The following is a 13,540-nucleotide window of genomic DNA, read 5'->3' as shown; positions in this document are numbered from 1 at the left end:
TTTTTGACACTTACTAGCTCTTTGAGAAATCTACCAGTACAAAGATATATCCATACTTGGCTCAACAAGATCAAATGGTGATATGCAATTTTTTTTTTTTTTTTGGCTATCTTATTTGTTACGGAAACCGATGATTGTGAATGAAATTGATACGTTACATTGTTGCGTGTCATTTTTTAACAACTTAATTTTTAGAGTTGTGGTTGATAAAGAAAATGATTCAGGTGATGAGGTGCTTTTTCTTGAAAAGACGTGCATGCATATGAGTACTTTAGTTGATACCTAAAAAAGGAAAATTATGATGAATGGCCACACTGAAATTAGTGGAGGGGATTGGCCCATTTCCTATGTGACTATCGACATGGAAAAGCACCAAAAGCTATGTGGAAATTGTTGATAAATGTTGTAAATATTTACACATCCTCAGGGTGTACTTTTTCAGGAATGATTTGGATATGTTGGCCTCAAATTAACTAGGCATATAGGCAACCGCTTTCCATGTGACTTTTAGCCACGCACAAAAAAAAAAAAAAAAAAAAACAATAAAAGACACATCATCCATGCACAAAAAAAATAAAAAAAACTGATGATGACTATAAAGAAAATGCAATGAAATAATTTGATCGATAATTAAAAGTACAGCCACTATATAAATTTAATTTTAAAAAGAAACGGTTGCGTATTCAATTTGAAAAAGAAAAAGAAAAAAGGGAAAAGATCACTAGAAGATGATGTTAGCAAAAGCGGCCTAGGAAAGATCGCTTTTCCACAGGCGGTGGAGAAAATAAGAATGGAACTACTATAAAATCTATTTCGATGGGGAAGGATTCGGACAAGCATTTGACCAATTCAAAAAGCTCACAGCAGCATCCTGGCGTGCAATGTTGCGTCATACGAGATCAGGAATCTTTTCACGGACATAACCTCATCTTTTGAGTTTGTATATTTCTGCTTATTAATATTTTTAATATATAATATTATTTTTGAAGTGGCCATGTGACAACTCATTATTCATACAGACATTTTAAGGCTTGCATCATGAGTAGCTAAGTCTTTTCGACTCCTCATTAATATAAGTGAGCATATGGTGAATTTACAATTGAATGGGATTCCTTGACTCTAATTATCACGGTTTGAGGAGCGTGCGGTGAATTTATCCAAAGAGAAGTTTTTACGGTATCTGCTAAAATGGTACCGCCTACCCTCAACCGTAGTATAAAAGAGAGAGCATATAGTACTCTCGGCAAGTAATATTACCTTTTCGTTTTTGCTATTTCTTTCTATACTATTTGTGCGGTCTTTCTAAAATAGCACATCAACAACTATATCTCCTTAAATAGTTTAATCGTCTTTTGAGATTGGAAAGAAGCGTAGGCAAATGGACATGAAACGAGACGAAATGGCAGAAATTGTTGAGAGACCAATCCTTCTATAGAGCTTGCTTTGGTGTCAGAGGATAGGGAATTAGTCAAAATTAGAACGGCAAGCAAATTGTATGACTTTAATGTGCCTTTTTAACTTTCGATTATAGCCGCAGCTTTTGGGGAATTGTATTGCTTTCAATGAACATCCATCGTAAAATTTGACCCCTTTGGTATCGTGATTACTTTGCACCCGTTTAAAAATAAATTTCGGTAATTTTTCGTTTTTACCTATTGGAGGAAATTGGTAAATTCCCCTGGGGAGTAAATCTAGAGTTTGGATATGAAAAGGAAGAAATAAAACACTATCCTTCAGTTCAGAGAGAGAGAGAGAGAGAGGAGAGCCGCGGAAAGGAGGAGCCGGGGAGAGCTTATGTAGATGCTCTTCGACAAACCTAGCGAATAATTACCAAAATGGCCCTAAATTTATTATAATTTTCTCAAATTTTTTTAGCCAATTTAGTCCTAAATCTTTTGTAATTATGTCAATTTAATCTATCCGATTAATTTTGGCCAATCGATGCTAAGGGTGAGCATGGTCCGGGTTGGGCCGATCCATCCCCTAGGATTAATCCGCACAATGTTGGTTCTCAATTTTTGAGACCGAGGACCGACCTTATTGAGCTTGGGACCGAAGATCGGACCGACCCAATTGGTTCGTCTGGTTACAGGGTTAACTCGAGACCAACCGATAATTTTGTATTTCATTTTTTGTACTCATTAAAAAAGCGATTGAGGACCAGATTGACCCAATGGGTTCGATTCAATTTCAAGGTCAACCAATAATTTTTTATTTTATTTTTTGTATTCCTTGAAAGGGCAGCTGAGAACCATATCGACCCAATGGATTCAATGATCAACAAGCTTAGTTAAGGAAGGCAAGCAGCGAGGGTCAAGTGGGGTGAGCATCGAATAGAATGAGCATCGAATGTCGAGCGAGAAGCAACAAACCAAGCGAGCATCAAGCGGTGAGCGGCACGAGTGACCCAAAGTGAGTGAAGTGAGTGTTGAGTGGCGATCTTTCGATATTGGCAAATTGAAGATTAAGAGAACAAATAAGACAGAAGATAACCAATATTAATGGAGGATACCATAATGTGCCTTTTTTGACATCGTGAGAACTCCTCGCAAAAAAATTTTCCTCCGTAAATTATGACTATTGACATCATAAAAGACATTAAAAACCTATGTTATTAAATAACAATATAAAATTACTTGAATTCCTTACTAAAGAATTGTTTAATGTTATTGACGCCGTTTATTTTAAGATTTTATATATATAACAAATTATAAATAATATTATATATATGGAGTTAGGGTTGGTCTGAGTTGAACCGATCCAAAACTCTTAGAATTAAGGATTGACCCGCATAGTGTTGGTATAGGAATTCAAGGACTAAGGACTGACCTAGTCTCCTTGAAAATCGGACTAGGACTAGCAGGGTTAAACCGGTCCAAGGCCGGTCCACGGTTGACCTTGGACTGATGCTCACCCCTAATCGAGGCTAATGTGGACATCGATCGTGCCAATTGTCTTGTCGACATTGACTTGGATAATATTTTTATAATATTTTTTTTCAAATTTTGTATAATTTTTTTTTTTTTTTTTATCTTTTCTCTCTTTCTTCGTTTGCCAGCTAGAGGAAGGAGAAAGAATGAGGAAGAAAGAGAGGAAAAGAAGAAAAAAATAAAAAAATTGAAAAAATAAAATATTATTAAAATATTATCCATGTTAGCGTCGGTAATGACGAGTGTTAACTAGCATCCACGTCAGTGCAGATCAGCTAAAATTGACCAGATGAAAATCATTTAAGATTGAATTGGTAAAAAAAAATATTAGGACTGAATTGAAAAATCACACTAAATTTAGAATTAATTTTTTCCGGATCAACCTAGCATTTTTGATGTGAGAATGGATTCATATGTGGATTCCATTCTGCTCTTGTAACCGATGAATTCCTGCTCCACTCAAGTCCCATCCCACAAAGCGCTCCCAGCAAAGAGCCTAGGAAAAACAAAATCATGTTTCGTCCTTTTATTATTTTTAATCAAATCTCTCTCTCTTTTAATTTTTTTTTTTTATTTCTCTCCCCTCTTCTGTTTTTTTTTTTTTTTCTTTTTCCTGCAAAACCCCACGTCACCCAACCCCAGCATATGCCTATTTAAGCCCCAGGTCCCTCTCCTTCTCCTTCATTTCAAAAGCCTGCCTTCATATCTACTTGAAGAAGAAGAAGAAGAAGAATAGAACAAAGAGCTCGTAAGAAGAAGAAGAAGAGAGAGAGCTCCACCGCATCAAATTCAGCTTAGAGGTGCTTCATCATGCTACTTCATTACTTGAACTTCAACAGTTGCTTTCTTGCTTTTCTTCTTTTGGTTTTGCCGTCTCCATCTCTCTCTCTCTCCCCTCATTTTTTTTTGGGCAACTATAATAAATTAGGTCTCCTTCTGCGGTATTGTATGTCACATGCAACACGCAAGCTTCCACTTCTTCTCCTGCAAATCAGCTGCCGACAGTTTCAGTTCCTTTTTCTTCATCAACATCATAACAAATTCATATTCCTGAACAAATTCCAGGAAAACTAACAGCGACAAACCCTTGTTTTTCATTCCATTAGCATGACAGACACGACCTCATCCGCATGTATATTGGGTAATCTCGTTCTTGATTAATTCTTGCTTTGCTTTCTTCCATGGACAGAAAGGAGGAGGAGGATGGGTGAGGCTGGAGAGGAGTCGAAGAAGCTGCAGAAGAGCTACTTCGATGTGATGGGGCTGTGCTGCTCGTCGGAGATCCCGTTGGTCGAGAGTATTCTCAGACAGCTCGATGGGGTTGGGGACGTCTCGGTCATCGTGGCTTCGAGAACCGTCATTGTCGTCCACGACACCCTCCTCGTTTCTCAGACCCAAATAGGTAAATTCCAAGAACCGCTCCACTCCGTCCTCTCCTTTTCATTTTCCGTTTTGTGCATTGGACGAAGTAAAAAATAATGAGAAAGAGACAGCAGCCGAGATCGCGATCTGTTTCGAAAAAGCAGGCCGCGAAAGCATCCGAATTAGCGTGACTGGACTCGATCAGTCTCAACATTCCCCTTCCGTCCTCTTTAAAATATTGCAACTTGGGTTGTCGTTATCAAAGGGTGGGCCAATAGCTTAGTCGGATCGGCTGATGAAGTCGAAAACTTATGAAGGGTCAGTAAATAGTCAAACGACAAATGGCAACCAAGGAGGACTAGCTTTGAAAGCTTTGTCTCGGTGCCGACATTATTATATTCTCTAATATTGACGTGTTACGTTGCACTAATGATTCTGCGGTTCTTTTTTTTTTTTTTTGCAATATCTTTTACCCTCTTTTATTAACTTTTTGCAACACTTTCACGCGATCAGAAAAAAGTTCCATTTACGTTCCGATTCGGTTCTTGCCTTTGGTTTTTTTGGGGTGGAATCACTTTTGCTTTTGTATTTGTGCCTACCGCACTCCCACAACCTTTACCTTACGCAGCATAAAGGCATCAAGGAGACTTACCAAAGGTGAAACAATTCTCGTTTTTGTTATCCGGATTAAACTATTTCTTGAATACTTAATGTCTGAGACTTGACTAACATCGTTTCTTGTATCATTCACAAAATGAATCTATATTTTGAATTTCTTTTCATGTTATTTTCAATTCTTATATTGAAGTTTTTCTGGCGTGACTCATATCTTTTTGCACGCCTTCTTGGAAATTCAATGTCGAGATTGGGTGAGATATGTGATTTTCTCCGAAATGTCTCATCTAAATGACTGGTTGCGTCGTGAGATTACCTTCCATGCGAGGGGCGGTGCGGGGTGTGCGTGTATGCTTTGTTGGAAAGAGCATAAGGACAAATTATAGGTCACATTATCCCACATATCTAAAGCTATTTTTTTTAGCAGACACGAAATAGTGCACTGCATTTATTTTTATATATAACGGGTAGTTTTTTTCTTCATTTTCTTTATGGTGTGTTGATCATACCATCCGTTGCATAGACGCAACTGATGAGATTTTGCATACTATTCAAATTATTCAAATATATTTTCGAAAACATATTGATGGCAAATTTCACAACGTAAAATAACTAAAGATTAACCTATTAAGGTGAGCTTTCTGGTCATGACAAAAAAAAAAAAAATCAAAATTACAATCATAATAGTAGATTTTACATTTAATATTCCCCCTTTTTTTTCTCTGTTATTTTCTAGCTTATTCTTGTGCATGCGAAATAACCCATGTCCTTTTCTTTGGGCCTCTAATGACAGTGAACGCACTAAATCAAGCAAGGTTAGAAGCGAATGTGAAGGCCTATGGGGAGATAAACCATCACAAGAAATGGCCAAGTCCTTATGCAATCGCTTCTGGAGGGTTACTCCTCTTGTCCTTGTTGCAATTCGTCTACCACCCATTCAAATGGCTGGCTCTCGGCGCTGTCGTCGCCGGCATACTCCCAGTGATTCTGAAAGGCTTCGCGGCTCTCCGGAACTTCCGGATCGAAATCAACATCCTTGTCTTGATCGCAGGTGAGTAGACATGCATGTCACAACAACCTCTTTAATGGATGTTGCTTGTAGACTGAGATCGATGTAATTGAGTACCGGAAAAGGAAGCGAAATACATAAACTAACCAAATAATGATTAAAAAAGATTTTTCTCCCCAAGAAGTATTGTTTTCATAGAGATGATTCACGGGAAGTCATTGTCTGCGTAATTGCTCATGAGAACCGAACGCAAAAACTTATTGAAATTAATTATGGTTGTAGTTATGATTGCAATAGCCAAGGTTATCACTTTATTTAATTTAATTAACTTTCAGTTTAAAATTAGTAGCTGGGACCGACATCTTCGTCAGACAATCACTTACCCCTTGGAATGCCTTTTTGGCCATAAAACGTGCTTCCGTTCTACCGAAGCAAAAGCAAAAGCAAAAGCTATTGGCTTTTCGTAACTTAATAAGAAATAAAATCCAGGAATTTTTCTTAAAACTTTTTTGGTGTCAAGTGATAAAATGCTTCCAAATTGAATTTAACTCGATTTGCCATTTACTTTATATCTCTTCCAAGATTTACAGGACACGTGCTTGGATAGAAGTGAGCGATTGAGATACAATCATTAGTAAAAGTAATTTTCTACGAAGTGTCACTAGCACTAATTTCGACATGTGAAACTCCTTCGAGCAATTTGATAGTTTTTCAAACCAAGGAATAGTTTACCTTCCTTGACTACTCAAAATCAAGATAGAATGGGATCCAAAACTCTGTACCTTCCCTCTCCGTCGCTCTCTCTTGGCGGCGGCTGATTGAAATCTTAAAGAACATAATGTTCTTCAAAATGTATGTAGAACTAGCTGGTCCCGCTCCAATTTGCATATATGTCAGGATTCAATGGTTCTAAAATTTTGGACATAGGGAAGTGTGTGCCTAATCTTGACTCCTTTGGATGAAATTAGGCATGCTTAGAGGAATTTCGCTAGAGAATAGTTAATTGATTATGCTCATCTTTAGTCTATAAAAAAATAAACCCACAAACACAGTAGTGAAGCGTTATCTTGACAACCTAATGAAAACTCATGTGAACGGGGGTCCACAAATCACACATTTCTCAGAAGAGGGTCCAAAGGGAAAGTGAGAGCGGTAGGTGGAGTTAGGTTTTTGAAAAGGTGAAAATCACCTAGAGTTTATCTGCACATCTAACATTTAATTGCTTGACAGTGATCGGGACGGTTGCAATGAGAGATTATCTGGAGGCTGGCACCATTGTCTTTTTGTTCACCACTGCTGAATGGCTCGAGTCCAGGGCAAGCCACAAGGTTATACATCATCTAAACTCCCTCTTCGTTGGATAGTTCGACGAAACTTAACTACAGGGTTTTGCTTATACTAAATCCTTGAATTTTCGTTGGAGGTTTGTGCTTGTCCAGGAATAATTGCTAATATAGAAATAGACATCATGCTTTTCAATATTACATGCTTTGTAATCTAGGGAGTCCTAGATGCAGACATGATTGGCATAGAAGGACCAGGCAATACTAAATTATGATATCCTATGGTGAAACTTATAGGAAATTATTTATCAAATGACGTCTAGTGTTTGTCCTTGAATTGTTGCTGCTACTGACCTGAGTGATGTCGTCCTCTGGGAATCTACACTTTAGATAATTACTGATTATAATCATCACTTGCACGACAAGACAATAATCTTCATAATCAGGTCCAACCACCGATATAAGTGACTAAATGAATTTAAAAGGTTAACATAAACATTAAAAAAAAAATGTGTGACTAGGCTAAAACCAACCGTGCTTGATGATAAGTATCTTTAACTGGATGAAAATTGAGATTAAAAATCCTTAAGGACTTTTACCCTTGAAAGGGGGACTACCAGCCCAAGTCTTTTTATGGTAGAAGACATAAAAAGTTTGATTTTCACATACTATCCAAACTGTAGTATTGGTGCTTCTCAAAAAGGCTACTTTACAATCAAAATACACCATTTGGATGTACATATTATGCGCGGCATTCATCTAGGACTGTCAAGTGAGATCAAACTTTCTAGACACAATGAAAGCCAAATCTTGTTGAACCATTTAGGAATTTCATTATGAATCTTTTCTAGACGTCTTAGAGATCATGCAATGTCTCCACACTAATTAATGATGATTCATATGAAATTATTTCGTTGAAGCACTATTCTTTACTTCTAAAATAAATTTCGTCTCCGAAGAACTATTGTTTAATTTGGAATAAGTACGACCAAATTGCTAACGAACTTATGTGATCCACCTACTCAGGCAAGTGCTGAAATGTCAGCTTTGATGAGCATAGCTCCGCAGACAGCAGTGATAGCTGAAACAGGAGAGGTTGTGAATGTTGATGAGATCAAACTCAACACAGTTGTAGCCGTGAAGGCTGGGGAGGTCATACCCATAGATGGTGTTGTTGTGGATGGCAAATCTGACGTGGATGAGAAAACTTTGACAGGAGAGTCATTCCCTGTTTCCAAGCATAAAGACTCTCCTGTTTGGGCTGGAACAATAAACTTGAATGGTATAATTAATCACTCTTTCTCAGTCATGGAAATTCGAAATGCTCCAACGAGAATGCTCGAAAAAAGAATCAGTGTTTAAATTCTTTTGTAGGTTACATCAGTGTGAAAACAACTGCTCTAGCTGAAGACTGTCTGGTGGCCAAAATGGCAAAGCTTGTTGAGGAGGCTCAGAACAAGAAATCAAGAACACAGAGATTAATCGACAGATGTGCACAGTTTTACACTCCAGGTTGGTTTGAACACTTCCAGTCTCGACATAATTGTATCCATGTCTTAGGAATGATAATGCTGGTATAAGGATTACAAGTGATTGCATTCACTTGTTCAATTTAAATTTAATTGGAATATGGCACCTTAATCTCTTCAAAAGCAGGCAACCCCGCTTCTAGTTATGGATTAGGCGTTTGTGTTTGACCATTATGCATGTGTTCCAACTTCCGCTCTTTGGGATTGATTGAGAGCAGGAGCTAGCAAATATTCATTCTCAACTTGGTTTCTGTTATTTTACCATCTGCAGCGGTATTAATTATATCGATTGGCTTCGCCATGATTCCAGTGGTGTTTCCGGTGGCACTACACCACCATAAGCGAAACTACTGGTTTCATCTGGCACTGGTGGTACTAGTAAGCGCATGCCCCTGTGCACTAGTGCTCTCTACTCCTGTTGCTACATTTTGTGCCCTCACAAAGGCAGCGAAATCCGGTCTCTTGATCAAAGGGGGTGACTATCTTGAAATTCTTGCTAAAATCGGGAACCTGGCTTTTGACAAAACCGGCACGATCACAAGAGGTGAATTCATGGTGGAGGACTTCCGGTCCCTCAATGAAGGCATAAGCATCGAGACTATGCTTTATTGGTAAAGATCCTGGACTCCTAGTTCTTAAAATTAGCTCATAGCGGTCCTAAACTTACAGGCATAGATGCTAATCATCTTTAGGGTATCAAGCATTGAGAGCAAGTCGAGCCATCCAATGGCTGCTCCGCTGGTAGGGTATGGGAGGTCATTTTCCATAGAGCCAAAGCCCGAAGATGTGGACAATTTTCAAAATTTTCCTGGTGAAGGAATTTATGGCAAGATTGATGGGAACGATATATTCATAGGGAACAGGAAGATTGCCCTGAGAGCTGGTTGTGAAAGAGGTGAAGCATTCATATTTAAAAGTCCTAATCAATGTGCTTATCCAAATAAAACGGGAACCATACAAGTGCTTCATTTAAATTCATGCCGCCCCCTTTTTTCGTGGATTCAACTTGCTTCTGGGGTTGATTGAATTCCTTGAGTAATTATGTATTTGCAGTTCCGAGCATAGAAGGCCTTACTGGGGAAGGAAAAACCATGGGGTACGTGTTCTGCAGGGCAAAACCTGTCGGGATTTTCACTCTCTCTGATGCATGCCGGACTGGAGCTCAGGAGGCCATCAAGGCACTCAAGTCATTGAAGATTAAAACTGCAATGCTTACAGGAGATAGCCAGGGCGCAGCAATGCATGCACAGAATCAGGTGCGACTCAACTTCTCCTTGTTTCTATGTCCTTTTGACCTGAAAGTCATTTCATTACATCGCAGATAGTTGGCATCTGATGTCTTCTATTTCCTTGATTTGTTAAGTAGGAATTTTGGTAAATTGAACAGAGTAGTTGACATCATTTGATTCTCCGAGCAGCTAGGTCATGCTCTGGATGTAGTCCATGCGGAACTTCTACCCGAAGATAAAGCGAAAATCATCAAACGGCTCAAGGAGGATGCGCCAACAGGAATGGTAGGGGATGGCATAAACGACGCCCCTGCATTGGCTACTGCTGATATCGGCATTTCGATGGGTATTTCTGGTTCCGCACTTGCAATGGAGACAGGGCACGTGATTCTCATGTCCAATGATATCAGGAAAATACCGAAAGCGATCATGCTTGCGAGGAGAGCACACAGGAAGGTGGTTGAGAACGTAATTCTGTCGATAACCACTAAGGTTGCCATCCTCACATTGGCCTTGGCCGGCCACCCATTTATTTGGGCAGCAGTTCTTGCCGACACTGGGACATGCCTGGTGGTGATCCTAAATAGCATGCTCTTGTTAAGACAAAACCATGAGCACGGTGGGAAAAAGTGTTGTAAATCTTCTGCAATGCGACAAAGAGAAGGATGCAACATCTCCAAGACGAACTCATCCCATAGCCACCACAACTGTTGCTCTTCTAAAGTGGGGACGAAAGTTTATGAGACTGAACAAGGTTGTGGCAAAGTCTGCACTTCGAAATGCCAATCGGGTGGTCCTATTTCAGACTTGTGTGGGAAGGGTGTGGCTAAGAAGCATTGCGACGACGGGGACAACTGCAGAGGTTCAGCTACGACACATCATCAAGATCATGGATGCAGCACCGGCAATAACCACATGTCCCACAGACATCGCCATTGCAGCCATGAAAGCCAACCGCAAAATGGGTGTGCTGTGCAGCAGAGGTGTGTTGTCAAATGTCATTCTACTAATTTATCTTCAAGTGCTAGTTCGTGTGGAAATAGCGAGCTTTCCAGTTCATTGAACAGGCAAGTTCCTGAAGTAAGTAAGGATGAAAATGCTGAGCAGTGTGGCCAGATGTGCAATGATCATAACCATGGTGGCTCCAATCCTATTTCTTCGAGCGCTTGCTCTGATAACATGTGCACAAGTGCAATTCAGAAGCAAGGAACTTGTGCATTTGGTGATCACAAAGAACAGCATACGGTGCAACACTGTAATCATGGAAGCTGCGAGAAAATTACAAAAAGTGCATCACATGTTATCACAGGTAATTGCGATTCTTTGGAAGAGCAGAATAAAGAGTGCCACGGGATGCAATGTAGCAATGACAATCATGACGTCAAGGAAGGACTCAGCAACACTAGCGAATGTAGATCACACGCTGATCTTACTTCAGATGTTCATCATCATCATCATCATGACCATCATGACCATCATCCAAAGACTGGCTCGAATTGCTGTCTGCACCTTCAACCCGTGATCGACATTGAGACGGGGAAAGATCACATGGACTCGGGATCAGTGCACATATGTACTAATTTGGCAAAGAGGGAGACTGGTGGGTGCTGTAAGAGCTACATGAAGGAATGTTGTGGTAAGCACGGGCATTTAGGACCTGCTTTTGGAGGCTGCTTGTCCGAGATCGTCACCGAGTACTAGCGGATCCAATGTAACACAAAAATTTGCTAGTACGCTAGGAGATTTGCATGCTTTAATCATACCATTAGACTGAAAATTTCTGATTTTTGGGAAATGAAAATTGCACATTCACCACCTCAATGAATCCACGAATTTTTGGCCCCTTCGTCCAGTCCCATCCACCTTTATATTGGACTAGGCCCGTCCTATTGGCTCAGCTCATCCAGAATAACAAAGAAAGAAGTATACTTCAAATTTGAGAATTTCAATGAATCCCTAATTGTGTTGCCTTTTAGGTATTCAGCACATCCATTACTCCATTTAATTTAGAAGCCAACATACAATTACTCCTTGAATATATGGAGTTATAGAAATGAGGATTAGTTTCTCATCATTCAACGAGCATCTTAAATTTTATAAAAATTAGGGGCAATATAACCCTTACATAAGGGCTATCACATCCAACTTTCAGTCATAACAGATTCCCAACATATCATAAAATTTCCATTCTTGAAAATTCACGGTTTTGCAATTTCTGAAAAGGGACGGAATTCAAGGATTACTCCTTAGGGAAAATACTTTTATACATACCTCTTTCAATTGTTTTACACTATACTTATTTTTGTAAGATGATAAACAATAACTAATAGTCCACGGGGTGTTACATCATAACACATTAGGAATATAGATAATTGTATCCATACGCATTGAAAATGACGGCAACGGAATGCTAATCCCAGGCTTTATTTGTAAATCCCTTTTCCTCGATAATTGAAGCCCAAAAGCCTACAAACTAGCCAATGCTTGCCCAGCCAAGCAAACAAAGAATCCTGCATCTTTTTTAGTGCCAATGCTTGACAAATGTTGCAGGAGGTATCTCTAAAGTAGATTGAGACCAAAAAAAAAAAATCTCTAAAGTAGATAGTGATTAACAGAGTAATCTTTGATCATAATTTTCATAATGAGTACTGTGTCTAACGTGAAACTTGTGATTAGCAGTGAGACATATTTTCTTCTTGAGACGTAATCGTTAAGTGTACCCATCATGAATTTCATTCCAATCAAATGATCTGCAATTGTTAATATATCTCGTGGCAACAAAAATATATTTCACATCTTTATTAAAAGAATATATATATATATTGCAATTACTTACATGAGGCTTCAAAAAATATCAGATCTCTACCTACATAAGCAAATTGTTGATAAATCTCCAAAATGACATTTTCTTTTGACACAATTTTTTTTTCTCTTTATCATTCAAGAAAGACAAATAAATTTTAGAATAGCAAACATTCTCTAGAATTTATCTTAGATTCGAACTCATAGCTAATGAGAGAACTAGAACAAATGTTTTCTGCTTGCTACCCATACAAACCCATATCCTTGCTTTTCTATGGTTTCAATACTGCCCATACGTAATCCTTCATATAGACGGTAGGGAGGACAAACACTAAGACTCTGTTTGTTTTGTTATATAGTTTACAGGAAGTTATTTTCTAGGAAAAATGACTATATATTCTAATATTTGTCTAAAACCTAAAAATGTAAAATAAAATAATTTTTTTATCATTTGGAAAGGAATTTTTTTCTAGCTAGACATGCACTATTTTTTCAGACTTGCATCTACACACTTGGCCTGAGCTTGGATCCATTGAGAAGGAACGCTTGACTCCATGCCCGTGCCTCCTTGTGCCCTTGCTTGGATCCATTGTGCCAAAGCACGGAACATTTTGGGGTCCCAAGCTCGTCAACATCATAGAATTTTTCAGAGAAAATAATTCATCTTTTCGAACCCCACTCAATCGGAAGAAAGTTGATCCGTCGGAAAGATGGGGGAAAGTAGCAGCTCGAGAAAGATGGGGCTGAGCGATGAATGAACCCACCTGATCTCAAAACTCCA

At 38.9% G+C, this 13,540-nt stretch overlaps 1 protein-coding gene across 2 annotated transcripts; it reads left to right on the top strand.

Annotated features, from left to right (window-relative positions):
- Nucleotides 1-3,607: 3,607 nt before the first annotated feature.
- Nucleotides 3,608-11,778, top strand: LOC104435937 (putative inactive cadmium/zinc-transporting ATPase HMA3). 2 transcript variants are annotated; one of them, XM_039309211.1, is made up of 10 exons: nt 3,608-3,730; nt 4,120-4,332; nt 5,701-5,958; nt 7,147-7,244; nt 8,226-8,481; nt 8,574-8,711; nt 9,039-9,339; nt 9,421-9,623; nt 9,782-9,984; nt 10,147-11,778. In XM_039309211.1, exons 2-10 carry the CDS (start codon nt 4,134-4,136, stop codon nt 11,656-11,658), a joined length of 3,168 nt encoding a protein of 1,055 aa, XP_039165145.1. In that variant the 5' UTR covers nt 3,608-3,730; nt 4,120-4,133; the 3' UTR covers nt 11,659-11,778. The 2 variants fall into 2 exon arrangements, with proteins under 2 accessions (XP_039165145.1, XP_010046953.2); XM_010048651.3 differs by having other exon boundaries at nt 9,000-9,339.
- Nucleotides 11,779-13,540: the final 1,762 nt, after the last annotated feature.

This window comes from Eucalyptus grandis, chromosome 3 (genome assembly GCF_016545825.1).
Source record: "Eucalyptus grandis isolate ANBG69807.140 chromosome 3, ASM1654582v1, whole genome shotgun sequence".
Taxonomy (NCBI): domain Eukaryota; kingdom Viridiplantae; phylum Streptophyta; class Magnoliopsida; order Myrtales; family Myrtaceae; genus Eucalyptus; species Eucalyptus grandis.
This window is presented reverse-complemented; position numbering and strand designations above follow the sequence as displayed.